The sequence below is a fragment of the Alosa sapidissima genome, chromosome 18 (assembly GCF_018492685.1).
Source record: "Alosa sapidissima isolate fAloSap1 chromosome 18, fAloSap1.pri, whole genome shotgun sequence".
NCBI lineage: Eukaryota > Metazoa > Chordata > Actinopteri > Clupeiformes > Clupeidae > Alosa > Alosa sapidissima.
The window spans coordinates 24,684,294-24,698,359 of NC_055974.1; the positions used below are offsets into that span (position 1 = coordinate 24,684,294).

General features: G+C 45.6%; 1 protein-coding gene across 1 annotated transcript in view; it reads right to left on the minus strand.

Moving 5' to 3' along the window:
* Nucleotides 1-14,066, minus strand: part of dnah2 (dynein, axonemal, heavy chain 2) — a 225,651-nt gene that overhangs the window by 3,074 nt on the left and 208,511 nt on the right. The window contains 6 exon segments of the mRNA XM_042069618.1: nucleotides 265-415; nucleotides 2,113-2,187; nucleotides 2,660-2,836; nucleotides 8,557-8,671; nucleotides 8,898-9,049; nucleotides 9,896-10,130. Of these exon segments, the coding sequence (XP_041925552.1) occupies nucleotides 265-415; nucleotides 2,113-2,187; nucleotides 2,660-2,836; nucleotides 8,557-8,671; nucleotides 8,898-9,049; nucleotides 9,896-10,130 (905 nt within the window).

A 14,066-nucleotide genomic window follows, 5' to 3' on the forward strand; every position in this document is an offset into this window, starting at 1 on the left:
GTCTTCAGTGTGTGATTTCGAGTGTTTTTTTCCCCATAAGTAATTTAAATACTCGATAATGTCAATTTGCACATCGTTAAAACAACAATCACGATATTATCGCAGACGATATATATCGCCCACCCCTAGTGGGCAGATAATGAGGGAGAGAGAAAAAGCAAAAGACAGTGAGAGAGAGGGGGAAAGAGAGAGAGGCGGAAAGAGAGAGGGAGAGAGAGAGAGAGTTGTGTGTGTGTGTGTGTGTGTGTGTGTGTGTGCGCTCACTCTTGGCGATCTTCTTGCGGTTCTCCACGGGTCTGAAGTGGATGGTGGGCATTGGGCAGACCAGCTGCATGGGCTTGGCCTCCACCAAGCACGAGTTCTTCTTATCCCAGCCAGCCCCCTCCAGAAACAACCCCCGGATAAACACCCCGTCCTACACACACACACACACATACACACACACAGACACACACACACACACACACACCCACACAGACACAGACACACACAGACAGATTCTCACACACACACACACACACACACACAGACACACACACACAGACACACACACACACATACATACCCACACACACACACAGAGAGACAGACAGACAGACACACACACACACACACACACACACACATACACACACACACACACACACAAAGACACACACATAATACATACACACACACACACACACACACACACACGTTAGAATAACAATTAAAGCTTTGGCAGCACAGCATATGAGCAGTAATTTCAGTAGAGTGTCTTGGAGTGGATCTGAATTAATAAAAAGAAGGGGAGAGAAATGGTGTGAGAGTGAGAAAGAGATAAAGATGGTGAGAGGGGAAGAGACAGAGGTGGGGAGAAGAGAAAGACTTGAGTGACAGAGAGAGGGAAAGAAAGAGATGCAGAAGAGATGAAAAGGAAGTTGAGAAAGTGAGAGAGGGAGGCCTGACACTCCTTTATCAAACCTTTGCCATACTTTCACATGCTCACACATCTGATTGAGGGAAATTTGGATGTTTTTGAGAGTGAGAGAGAGAGAGAGGGGTGGGTGTGTTTGAATGAGTCAGACCTCACAGGGACCCTGTGACACATGTCTGGCATATGATGAAAAATACCTGTGATCTCCCCCATTGCTTAAACAACACATTTACTTTGCTCTCATAGACAAAGTTCTCTTCATGTAATAAAAAGCCATCCAGGTGTCGCACCAATTTCCATCCTACTCAATACCTCACTGCACACTCTGATACTGTGTAAGTCCATAGCTCTCTGTAGCGCACAATATATCAAGACAATCCAAAGAGATTTTAAATGATTTTAAACTATTGTGGCATTGTATTTTGTGTATAAGCACCTTTTTTTTATCGTTTTTGTGTATAAGCATCTTTTTTTTATCGTTTTTGTGTGCATTTTATGTGTGTACTCCTTTTACAATATTTGGTGTGTGCCATTACAGCAAAAGAAATGTATTGAAATCATAAAAATCATAACAGAGAACAGATGCCACCCACACTGGACAATGCTTTCCAGTGTTGGCATACGTATAGGTCACAACACTGACCAACAGGCGGAGCTTAATGCGGACAGAAACAGAACAGAAGCCTGACAGTGTCACCCCGTCTCATGTGCAACAACTGTCGCACTCTTGAGATAACAAACATCCGTTCGCTCACACCAGGCCTGAGAAAGATGGAGCTGAATCCAACTGTCTCTCTCTCTCTCTCTCTCTCTCTCTCTCTCTCTCTCTCTCTCTCTCTCTACTCCTTGACACCTAAGTGTGTGAGTGTGGAGGAGCTGTTTCATTTTGGTGTGTAAAATGTACCCTGCAGTGCTGCCACTGCTGATAATGGACTTGGCTACATGATTTCTGCTTTCTGCACACCACACATCTGATGAACATTATAAAATAGACGTAAGCATAAATACTCAGAAATGCTCATGTCCCTTTACAGGTGCGGCGAAACACTGATTGGTCAGCATTCATTATTTTTAGATACAATTAAATTAGTCTGAGGGGAAGCATCTAGAGAGCGGACTTCCATTTCTGTCCAGCACCTACTACGTATGTCTTGATGCGCGTGTCTTTTTGAACTTCCATCCAATCCCAAACTCACCTTGGGTGGGTAGAGGAGGTTGTTGTCATCCACCGTGGACACAATAAACTCCCAGGAGAGTGTGTCAATAGACACCTGTGAGGATAGAAAGAGTGTGTTAATACTTTACAGTAGCTGGTTTCAGACCTACGTGTAAGTTTGCATGTTCTGTGCATATCAAGACGTTGGGCCGCATATCTGAACAACATATCCTGACATTTGGAACTCCAAACTTAGGTGGCTCTTACACTACTCCCCTCCAAGTATTTTCGGCGGACATTATGTAAATGAGCTCGTATCTGAACGAACAATAAACATGCGTGTAGGATTCACACCACGTGAGGGCATGTTGATTCAACAAGTTTGTTTCAACGCGCACTGGCAAGGCAGAGCACTCGGCTCAATGAACGGCTCCACGACCTCAACTCGCTCATGCAGCAGGTGATCAAGAGGTTGTCAAGCCCATATCCAGTAGCAACCTCCTCATGATCCAGCGTGGAGGCCAGAGTGTGTGGACGTGTGTGTGTGTGTGTGTGTGTGTGTGTGTGTGTGTGTGTTTTATCCTCACGTTTTGCTGCCTGGCTGAGTTCTGGAGCACAGCGGTGAGGAACCCGGTGGGGAAGGTGAAGCTGGACAGCCAGAAGAGGACGGGCGGGTGTGCCGTCTCCGCCCAGCGGGCAAACTGCTCCACGCGCTGGCACAGGTCCCGCGTCCACGACGCCAGCGGCTTCAGAGACGGGTACGTCTACGGAGGGAGAGGGGTGAGAGAGACAGAGAGAGAGAGAGAGAGAGAAAGAGAGAGAGAGACAGAGAGAGAGAGAGAGAGAGAGAGATACTTTCATGTTTTCTGTATTTCTATACTCTATGTTCTCAGGCAACACTAGTTCTATGGTCATGCCCATAAAGTTTATAGAATTTAATTAAATTGAGAAAGAGAGAGATAGAGAGAGAGAGAGAGAGAGAGAGAGAGAGAGAGATAGAGATAGAGATAGAGAGAGAGAGAGAGAGAGAGAGAGAGAGAGAGAGAGAGAGAGAGAGAGAGAGATAAATCATTATGGGAGACTGATCTTAACATACTGAATGTGGTGAATGTATTTCATTAGCCATGGGAGATGATCTATTTCCAAGGTGAACAGCTCTCTTGAAGGAAAGAGGGAGTGCAAGTCTGCTGTGCTGTGCAGGCACTGACAAATGAGGTGGGCAGAGTCATCCGTGTGGATAGACGTTATTCATCTTTTATCACCCGGAGAGAAAAAAATACTCTTTTCTGATTGGCTGGCGTGGTGGCTATTAATTCTGAATAACGGGACACCTATGAAGTAGATCTGGTAAAAAAAAGTTTAATCACCGTTCCATATCAATGCTTATGAATGGTGAATATAATAACCATAGTAGGACGACGGTTGAGCCTGGAAGCAGGCTTCGCAACAATGGAATCAACAAGATAACTGCCAATGCTATCACTGTTATAGGGCCAAAGAAAGTTGTTGTGAAAAGGGAGTCTCTCCTTTTCCCCAAACTGCCTGACCCTTTCCAGAACATTTAGACTGACTATTTCTCCTACACCTACAAATACTGAAACACTCTCGCATGCACATTTTCACTCCCTGCAATTGGGTCACGTGTTCCCTGGTTGGGAATGGGGATTGGGAAATGTGTTGATTGTGCGGGGTGCTTTCATCCCCATTTTAAATAACTGTATGTATTGTAGTGTTATTATTTAATTATGAATATTTAGTTAGTAGTGATCTGTGTTAAGTTATGTTTCCAATGTATGTTTAGGTTAATCAATGTATGTATTGTGCACGTCTGTTTGTATGGGAGCTGGGTAACCCCCACCCCTCAATCATAGTGGTATTAACCAATTGGCCCATAATTGGTTGGCTTTATTTAAAGCAAGGCTTTTCTGCCTGAGGGAGAGTCTTGTGGGAGAGTCTGAGGAGTGAGGTTGTAGATGAACTGCTGAATTCATCGCGCAATTGGAAGTAAGAAACTGGTTGGTTGAATTTTGTTTTGTTTAGTCAAGTCTTTTTGTTTGCACTGTTTTCGCACTGTAAATAAATCTGTACTCTCCACCAAAATCCACGTCTGCTTGCTGTGTCTTCACCCCATCATCACTTCACCTCAATGAGTCCTAGCCGCTCATCCTGCATGTGGGTACGAACCGCAAGGGGCGTATTTTTCACAGTTGTACAAGAAGTCGGCCTCTTTTTAAACGGAACCGCGTGTTTCCTTTGCGTGCTATAAAGGCATGCCTATTGCCTATAGTGGCAACCAGGTGATAAGCAGGATAACGGCCTTCGAGGTATCCTGTTAGACGGAATTAATGGACTTGGGCGGAGGCAACTCCTCCATTGCGCGTCGGGGAGTTCTTTGCCTCTCGCCCTCGTCCATTAATTCCGTATAACAGGACACCTCGGCGGCCGTTATCCCTTACTTCACATTACATTATCTGTGCTTTACGTTATCCCTTACTTCACATTACATTATCTGTGCTTTAGCTGATGCTCCTATCCAGAGTGGCAGTGAGTTTAGTACAGGGCCAGCCCCCCAGGAGCAACGCAGGGTTAAGTGTCTTGCTCAAGGGCACTCTGGTGGCAGCAACTGGGATCAAACTCACAACCCTCAGGTGTTCCATTTAGAAGTGCCCCAGATGCCCCGATAGCACCACCACACCATCCCACTGATAGTGGCGGCCACAGCAACGCGTCTCACACCGAGTGTAAATCCTCATCATTACTGAGAGGCTAAAAGCACAGGGCTCGACACAACACAAATGGAGCTATCGCCCAACACAGTGCAGCACAGCGGGCGTGTTAGCAGCATTCCACAAACAGAATGCAAAGCCCTCGAGGGCCAAGGACATGGGTGGCATTTGACTACAGGAGCCCATCCGCCTGCCCCATGACAGGCACATTACACCTGACTGGGCTCATGGCTAACACTTGACTTGAATTGCCTGCCTACATAGACTTCACTGATAGTTTGCTTAAATTCAAGTTCAGTCATTGAAATGGTTGAACAATAACTTCACCTTCCTTTACCAAATGAAACCAAACCCATTCCCTTAACCCTAAATTATTGTTAACCGAGTGTCAACACATAGTTTATTAATAAACCAAGGGGATTAGATAGTAGAGTCTAGTTTATAGGAGACCATCTAAGTAAAATGTGACCAGTTCATCCATTGGGTTGGTGAGATATAGTGTGGCAGGGCCTCTTGATATGGAAGGAAAACCTGCGGTGAAGGGCTATGCAAAGAGCCAGAATTAGTTAGGGAAATAGTTGAAGAGTTCAGATGCAAACGCCACCTCCGTCAAAAAGGAGATAACGATGGTGAGTGAATGCTCTCCACACATAGTATACGTTAATCAAATAATTTTGCTTCAAAACCCGCTAAATACCACTCTCTTCCTCGTCTGAAATATTGATTTGTAGGCAAAAACCTATAAGAGCTTGATAAAAAAAAAAATGCTCATTTTACACTTTGAGTGCCAAAAATGCAATATTGCGTTTTTAGCTCTTTTTTTTAATTACGAAAATAGACACTCTAACACAACTTACGTATGTGCGATTTTGGGAACTCTACGATGAATAGAATTGAAATAGATGACGATCGAAAACTCATGAAAACGCACAAGCTGGACATTTTATTTGGACATTTTATCATAACTCGGCTTTTGATGGTTACCGCTTTGGGTCGAATCAGTGATGCATGCACGTCAGGTCAAAACCAGGCCATTTATTTTCGTGGGTTTATCACTAGGTGGCAGTCTCGCCAGGTCTCGCTAGGTCACTTCCCGGAAACTTTACAGGCAATACTTCTCAGGTGCTGAAGGGGAAAATGAAAAAGTTGAACGCTATATCTCCATTTCTAAAAAAAAACAGGGATTTTGATTAAAACTAGCCACTGTTTAGCTTGGCATTTTTCAGGAACAGAGGCATGTAGGAATAAACGGTTTGTACCCACAGAGCTTAAAGTCTCACCTTTCAAACGAGCCATAGTATGTGTCCATAGCTATAACATAGAATACGCTGTGGCTCTACAAAACGTCACTACGTCAATAATGATCTAGATTGCTGGCACTCTGGGCCAAAGCTTCCGAAAACAGCGTTCAAAGTGTTCAAAGGGGCAGACGGATTTAGAGGGTTTTGCATCTGAACTCTTCAGTTACACATATCATGAGTGCCATCTTCACAGCACTGACTAGAAGGTGTGTGCACTGTGTGCACCTCTTCAAACAGCATTAATGCAATGCAAAAATGGACTCAAATTCTGCACAGAATATTTAAAAAAAATAATAATTTACCCCCATTTTCAAAAGGCGATAACAATAATACTGCTTTAAAAAAGTCTGCATTTTCTGAACTTCCAACCTCCTCTTTGTAGCACTTCTTTAAAAAAAAAAAAAAAAAAAAAAAAAAAAAATTGACCGAGTTGCCTTTGCCACCACAGGCTGGTTTGGCATGTAAGTGCAAAGCACAGAAAACAATTATGAGCTTTCAGTGATTTTTGATGTTCAAAGGGCACGGTTTGGAGCGTATTTAAAAACATCTGTGTGGGTGAATTAGCATTTCAAAAGCCCACGCTGACAAAGAGGCAGGGGTCCAATCACAAACGGCCCCGGTGGATTCCATGCGGCGCATGGGGTTTATGTCGCAGCAAGAGACTAACACATATTTACACTTCCGCAGAGAACAGCACTGATGGTCAACATTTCTCATTGTCAGTCTCATGCCCGTTGGAGCAATGCATCTGTGTGTATGTGTGTGTGTGACTGAGTGTTGGAATGCAGGTGATTCACCTGCTATCCAACACTCAGTCACACACACACACACACACACACACATATGTGTGTGTGTGTGTGTGTGTGTGTGTGTGTGTGTGTGTGTGTTAACTGTCGGGTCACTGACATGCCCATCCACTATCGTGTGCTGTAGGATACAGAGGAGAAAGTGAAAGTGAAAACGTATCGTTTTTGATCTTCAGGGAACAACGATAACAGCAGCAGCAGCAGCAGCAGCAAACCCACAGCGCTTACTCTTCTGAATAGACAGCGGGGACTCCAGAGCCCATTATGTGTCCAGTGTCAGGGTGACCGATCTGGAGTGGGCAACAGAGGCGGGTGCCGGGTCATAATACATAATGGACCAGGAGAGAGATGGGGAACAGAGTGGGCCGCCGGAGGAGAGAGAGGCAGAAAGGATGAGGGTAACGAGGGAGAGGGAGAGAGAAAAAAGGAGGGAGGGAGGAAGAGAGGGAGAGGGAATGAAAGAGAAAGATGACATTGGGTGCAGAGAGAGAGATAGAGAGAGACAGAGTGGGAGGGAGAGAGAGAGAATACAAGGGAATGCAAGAGAAACATGAGAGAGTGAGACTGAGGGAGAGAGAGAGAGGGAGAGAGGGAAAGAGAGAGAAGAAGAAGAGGAAGGAGAGAGGAGAGAAAGTGGGAAAGTGAGAAGGTGAGGAAGGGAGTGAGTGAGTGAGTCACGAGGCAGCGGGGAGGACGAGTGGTGTCAATGGGCCAGGAGAGAGGAGAGCAGAGCAGAGCAGAGCAGCGAGGACAGCCAATGAGCAGCCCTGTCAGGAGAGGCCATTTGTCCTTCAGAGATGAAATGAGAGAGAGAAGAGAGAGAGAGAGAGAGAGAGAGAGAGAGAGAGCATCTGGAGCAGAGCCCTTAGTTGTGGCCTTCCACTCATCTGATAAAAAAGAGATGACGACCAAGGTTCTCCCTCTCTCTTCTCCCTCTCCCTCTCTCTTCTCTCTAATGGCCTCTATACTTAGGAGGTAGGGCAAATCTGGAGTCCCTTTACTCTGCTCATTACAGTGCAATTACCTAGAGACCGGCTCCACAAACACACACACACACACACACACACACTTGCAGCTGCACACACCCCCCCCCCCCCACACACACAGATAACCTACAACATGGAATAGATGGCAGGAACAATACACACCTCACATTAATAAAGCTCTCTTATTGGGGGTGTAATAGCCATATACACTACATCTGTAAGAGTTAGAGCTAGAGAAAGTGTGAGGGTGTGTGTGTATTTGTGTGGTGTGCGTTTGCGCCTGTGTATGGCGATGGAAGTATTTTGATTGTACGTGAGCAAGTCTGTGTGTGCGTGTGTGCTGCCCTTCTGACATGATGCCCACTGCAGTGGGGCTAATGAATGCCTCTGGACTGCAGGAGGACAGCTGGAGCCCTTCCAGAACAGCTTGAAAGGGTCAGGGTGAGTGAGTGTGTGTGTGTGTGTGTGCGTGCGTGCGTGCGTGTGTGCGTGTGTGTGTGTGTGTGTGTGTGTGTGTGTATGTGTGTGTGTGTGTGTGTGTGTGTGAGAGAGAGTCCTGTTTGTGTATTGGACTCTAGTCTCCTCCCACATACTTTTGTTCCCTGTCATGACAGTAACAAGAGAGAATGTGTGTGCTAGTGTGTGTGTGTGTGTGTGTGTCCTACCTTCTCCCACAGAGGCGGAACTCTGGCATCGTAGATGTAGTTAAAGGTCTCCTCTAAGCTACTGGACATCACCACCAGTCCCTTAATGCCTTTCTCCAGCTCAATCAAAGAGGTTCTGCACACATTAATGCACAAACACTGAATACAAATGGATGATTTGGGCAGTCTAAACTAAAATTAGTCTGAACAATCATTAACACACACACATACCCACCCATACACACACATACCTGGTGGTAAGTAGCAGGGCAGTGCAAACCAAGATTAGTCTGGAAGATCATTAGCACACACACACACACACACACACACACACACACACACACACACACACTTGTGTGTACCTGATGGTGTGCAGCAGGGCGTTGTATCTCTGGATCTCCTGCAGGAGGACCACGTTGAGGGGCGAGGGGTCTTCCTGCAGGAGCTGTCTGGTGCCCTCATAGTCCAATAGAGGAGGGATCTTCTGAAGCACGTCAGCCGAGAGCTCCAACACCTACACACACATATACACATGCACACACACACACACACACGTGCACACACGCACACACACACACACACACACACACACACACACACACACGCACGCACGCACACACACAGACACACACACAGACACACACACAGACACACACACACACACACACACACACACACACACACACACACACACAGACACACACATTACTGATACCTTTTTCATATCAATACGCAATGTGTGATCATCAACATTTTCCAAGCAGAAGGCCAGTCTTGCACTGTTTACAAAAGTGACACATGATGAATGGCCTGAGATTTGGGCCCTTTATAAAATTGTATGCGTTCCTCCTTCACCAATGCTACATCCATCCACCAAGTTTAATAAAAGCCTGTAACCCTTCCAACAAAGACAGTCAAATAAACAAACGCACCAAAAACAGAGGCAAAAATGAATATTTAAGGTTCTCTAGAAACCTGATCCAACCACTCACCTGTCAACAAGCATGCAGACTGACACATGCAGACCTTTTTCTTCAAAACCGGCCAGCACACTCACACTTACACATGCAAACATCTATCCACACCAAACTTGCACACACACACACAAGTGCACACAGAAATACACAGACAGTAACACAAACACTTTGCTGGGTCCAGCCCCAGTGGTGGCTGCACTGTTGATCTGGACACTGCAGGGACAGGAGCGTGTCGAAAGACGCACACACACACACACACACACACACGCACGCACGCACACACACACACACACGCACGCACACACACGCGCACACACACGCACACACACGCACACACACACACACACACACACACACACACATACACACACACGCACACACACCTTGTCCTCTCTGCTGGGCCCAGCCCCAGTGGATGCAGTGCTGGTGACCTGCGGCTGCAGGGACAGCAGTGTGTCGAAGAGGGTGCGTGTCTCGGCGATCTGGCTGGCGATGTCTGCGTTGGGGTGCTGTCCGAACACCTCGGGGTGCTCCACAGCCGGCAGCAGGCTGATGTACTCGCGGTAGGACGCCTGCGGTCCGTCCTTGGGGACGTAGTAGGCCGTCAGGGACGAGAGCCTGGAGGCAGCCGCCAAGGGAGAGAGTTCAGTGGGCATAATGTAAACACACACACACACATGTGCATGTATGCAGACTCATGCACACACACCAGAGCTAGTGAGCGGAGCTGAGCGGTGCGAATATCCCGCTCCTCACTCAGGTGGCTGTTCACTCAGCCGCTCCTCCGCTCAAATTCACGTCAGGCCGCTCCGCTCAATTTCCCGCTCCATTTAAAAATCCTCCCGCTCCAGTGAAATCACTCCATGCTCACTCTATTTAAAGGAGGGAGAAATAATCTACAAGCCGAATTTTCACCTTAGAAAACTTAAATCCCAAAGAACTAAGAGCAACGGCAATTTCACTCATAGAACATTTATTTTAAAAGATAATGCAACACCGATAGATCAGGTTCGCAGATGACACGGCGTTAGTTGGACTCATCTCAGTCGAGGTGGGCGAGCTAGCATACAGGGACGAGGTGGAGCGGCTGGCAGAGTGGTGCTCAGTCAACAACCTGCTCCTCAACACCACAAAAACAAAGGAGCTGGTCATTGACTTTAGAAAGAACAAGTCTGACATTCAACCACTCTTCATCGGCGGGGCCTGTATGGAGAGGGTTCCGGTGTTCAGGTTTCTGGGAATTGAGCTGGAGGACGACCTGACATGGTGCGCCAACACCAAGGAGCTACTGAAGAAGGCGCAGCAGAGACTGTACTTTCTGAGAACTCTCAGGGAGAGCGGTCTACCCCAGAATCTGCTTCTCGCCTTCTATCACTGCTCCATAGAGTGTGTGCTCACGTATGGACTGCGTGTTTGGTACGGTAGCTGCACATCCTCAGAGAGGAAGGCGCTTCACAGGGTCGTCAGGGCAGCAGAGAAGACCATAGGCTGCCCCCTCCTCACGCTGGAAGAGATCTACGCCTCCAGATGCCGCAAGAAGGCAATAGACATTTCAAAGGACCTTTCACACCCAGGTCATTGTCACTTTCAGCTCTTAAAGGAAAAACCAGCAGGGTCGGCGTCTGCGCCTACACTTTTGACCTGTGTATTGCTTGGTGCGTCCGCTCCCAAAAAGTAGTGATCACTTAAGGTAATGAAACAAGGAGGCACACACAAGGCTTGTGTGGAAAAATGTGTATTGTAGCCGAAAAGTTACAAAAGAAGTCAGAGGCTAAAACTGGAGCAACAGACGTTTCGGACCTAGTCCATTTTCAATGTCAGTGGGCATAATGTAAACACACACACACGTGCTTTTGTAACTTTTCGGCTACGATACACATTTTTCCACACAAGCCTTGTGTGCGCCTCCTTGTTTCATTACCTTAAGTGATCACTTTCAGCTCTTGCCATCAGGTAGGAGATACAGAACAATGAAAACCAGGACAAACCGTTGAAAAAAAATAGTTTATATCCAAAGGCAATCATGGCCCTTAACTCTTCAAATTTGAAATAGTCTGTTATTGGCCCTAACCCACTCTGCAAATTCTATTGTGGAGTAATGTTTTTTTACCAGTGAAATCTGTACAGAACCATTTCTGTTCAGTCCAGTGCAGTATATGTTTATATGTGTCTATATACTGTATGTGCATTTTTTAAAAACTATTTATTGTTCTTATGCATACCTCATAAGTTGACAGGACTTTCAATCTCGTTGTACCTTTGCAAAAAGTGTCAATGACAATAAAGACTATCTATCTATCTATCGATAGTGCAACACCAATAGTGCAACAACGAACAAGCTACAGTACACATAAGTGGCAACGTCAATACAGTACACATAAGCCTAAAACTAAAGGGATCAGTGGGATTAATTGCCTAAAGAATACAGGCTTATGTAGTTTTACTTCAGCCTTACTTGATATGAAGAATATTCAAATTGCTCACATTTTTCTTTGCTCTCCGTAGCACACTCATGTTTCTGCGAAATGTGTCTTCTTAAATTTCAAAATGAATCTTTACTCATTAGAACAGTGTCACCACATGGTTGTTCTTGCTATACATTGTTAGTATCTAGTTGTTTGGTAGAAATAGTAAGCTTGTAGGCCCTATGATTTTCAGTTTCCTTTCTAAAATATTTAGCGACTCCATCCCCATCAACGAACTTACTATGGCCAATATCTTTGAAATTTAACGATCTTGGTTTCATTAGGAAGACATGAATTCTGGTTGGATTTGGGCATGCCTCAGACTTGTGGTGTGAGCGGTATCGGAACGGTATCGGAGCGGTATCGGAGCGAAACTGGAGCGGAACAGAACGGCCACTCCGGCCTCTAAATTAAAAAGCGCTCCGCGATCCAACAAAATTCCATCCGCTACGCTCCTTGCTCGCTCGCGCTCCGCTCACTTGCTCTGACACACACACCTACATATGTGCATACATGTGCACGCACGCACACACACACACACACACACACACACACACACACACACACACGTCATACATATGAACCCTGTTTGTGCAGCGTTTAACTCTATTATCCCTGACATTTTCTCCTTTAACCTCTCTCAGCTCAACGCATCTTTTAGCTGTGAGTTAGCATTAGGCTAACTGGTCTAACCCACTTCCAGTGCATTATGCTAAGCTAGGCTAAAGGCGTTAGACTGGGTTATTGCACACACAGAGAAGAGAAGGATATGCATTCGTTATCTTACTCTGGGGAACTAATAATAAACTGATTTCCCAAAAGTTGGCGTGTCCCTTTAATATGCCTGTACAGATGTGTCTGTCTACATATTGTCCAGAGTGACATCAATGGCTGCAACCAAATTCCTTGTATGTGTGAACATAGGTGGTGAATAAAAGCTCATTCTGATTCTGCTAAAAATGCACTCATAAACACACAACGCACACACTACTACACAAACACACACACATACTGTATGTATTAACATACACATGGAACATTTACATTAAAATCTTTACACAGATACACACACCAGAAAATGCAAAGCATGAGCTTACATGACCAATGGCAGCTCTGACAGGTGCTCATGTTAGTTTAACAAGCAGAACTCTCTGCTACTCTGCTTCTTTGACTTGCATGTCATGTTAGGTGCTAGACTGACAGACACACACACACACACACACACACACACACACACACACACACAGTGTGAGAGTACATCTTCTTTACTAAAATGTCATTAGGGGAATTTGCAAATGTACAGTACTGGCAAAGGTCACATTACATGTTTCGTTGAAATGTATTTACTTTCATCATAATGTTAAAACAACACATCTGGTGGTGGCCAGTACTATATGAACCTTTAAATATGTTTCTTTTTTCTTTCTTTAAAAAAAAGAAAAAAAAAAAAAAAAACTGGAATCAGTGGTATAGTTGTCCTACCCTATGATTTGCAGCAACAATATAAAAAGCAGAGGTGGAGCTCAAAGACACACACACACACACACACACACACACACACACACAGACACACAGACCTGAAGCCAGTGTGCTGAAATTGGACAGAAAACGAAAGCAACCCATCTGTATATTTTAAAAAGTCAGATTTGTTTGTGTAGAAAAACCAATTATTTATGTTCCTGTGCAAATATTTGTATTTTATTTGTGTGTGTGCATGCACTTTCAGTCAACTTCACCTGTTGTATTATTTAGGCAAATCTATAATGCATAAGACTGACAAAAAACGTATTGAGTTGACTTGACCAAGCAATGGTGGCGGTATGGTCTGTAGTTCCACTGACCGACCACCAGGTGGCAGTGGTGCGCCATCACCAGGAGGGACAGCGTCACAGAGATGAAGAGCTTTCTCTCTGCGATCTCTCGTGACGGGGGAGTGACAGCGCAAGTGGCGGAGAGGGAGACGGGCGAATCAGAGCTACTCAAGGACCAGGAGGATCGCTGAATATGTACAGGGAGGATTGCACACATGCACATCTCTCAGCGTATGTGTGCGTGTGTGAGTGTACTTTTTGGGGGGTGGGGGGGGGGG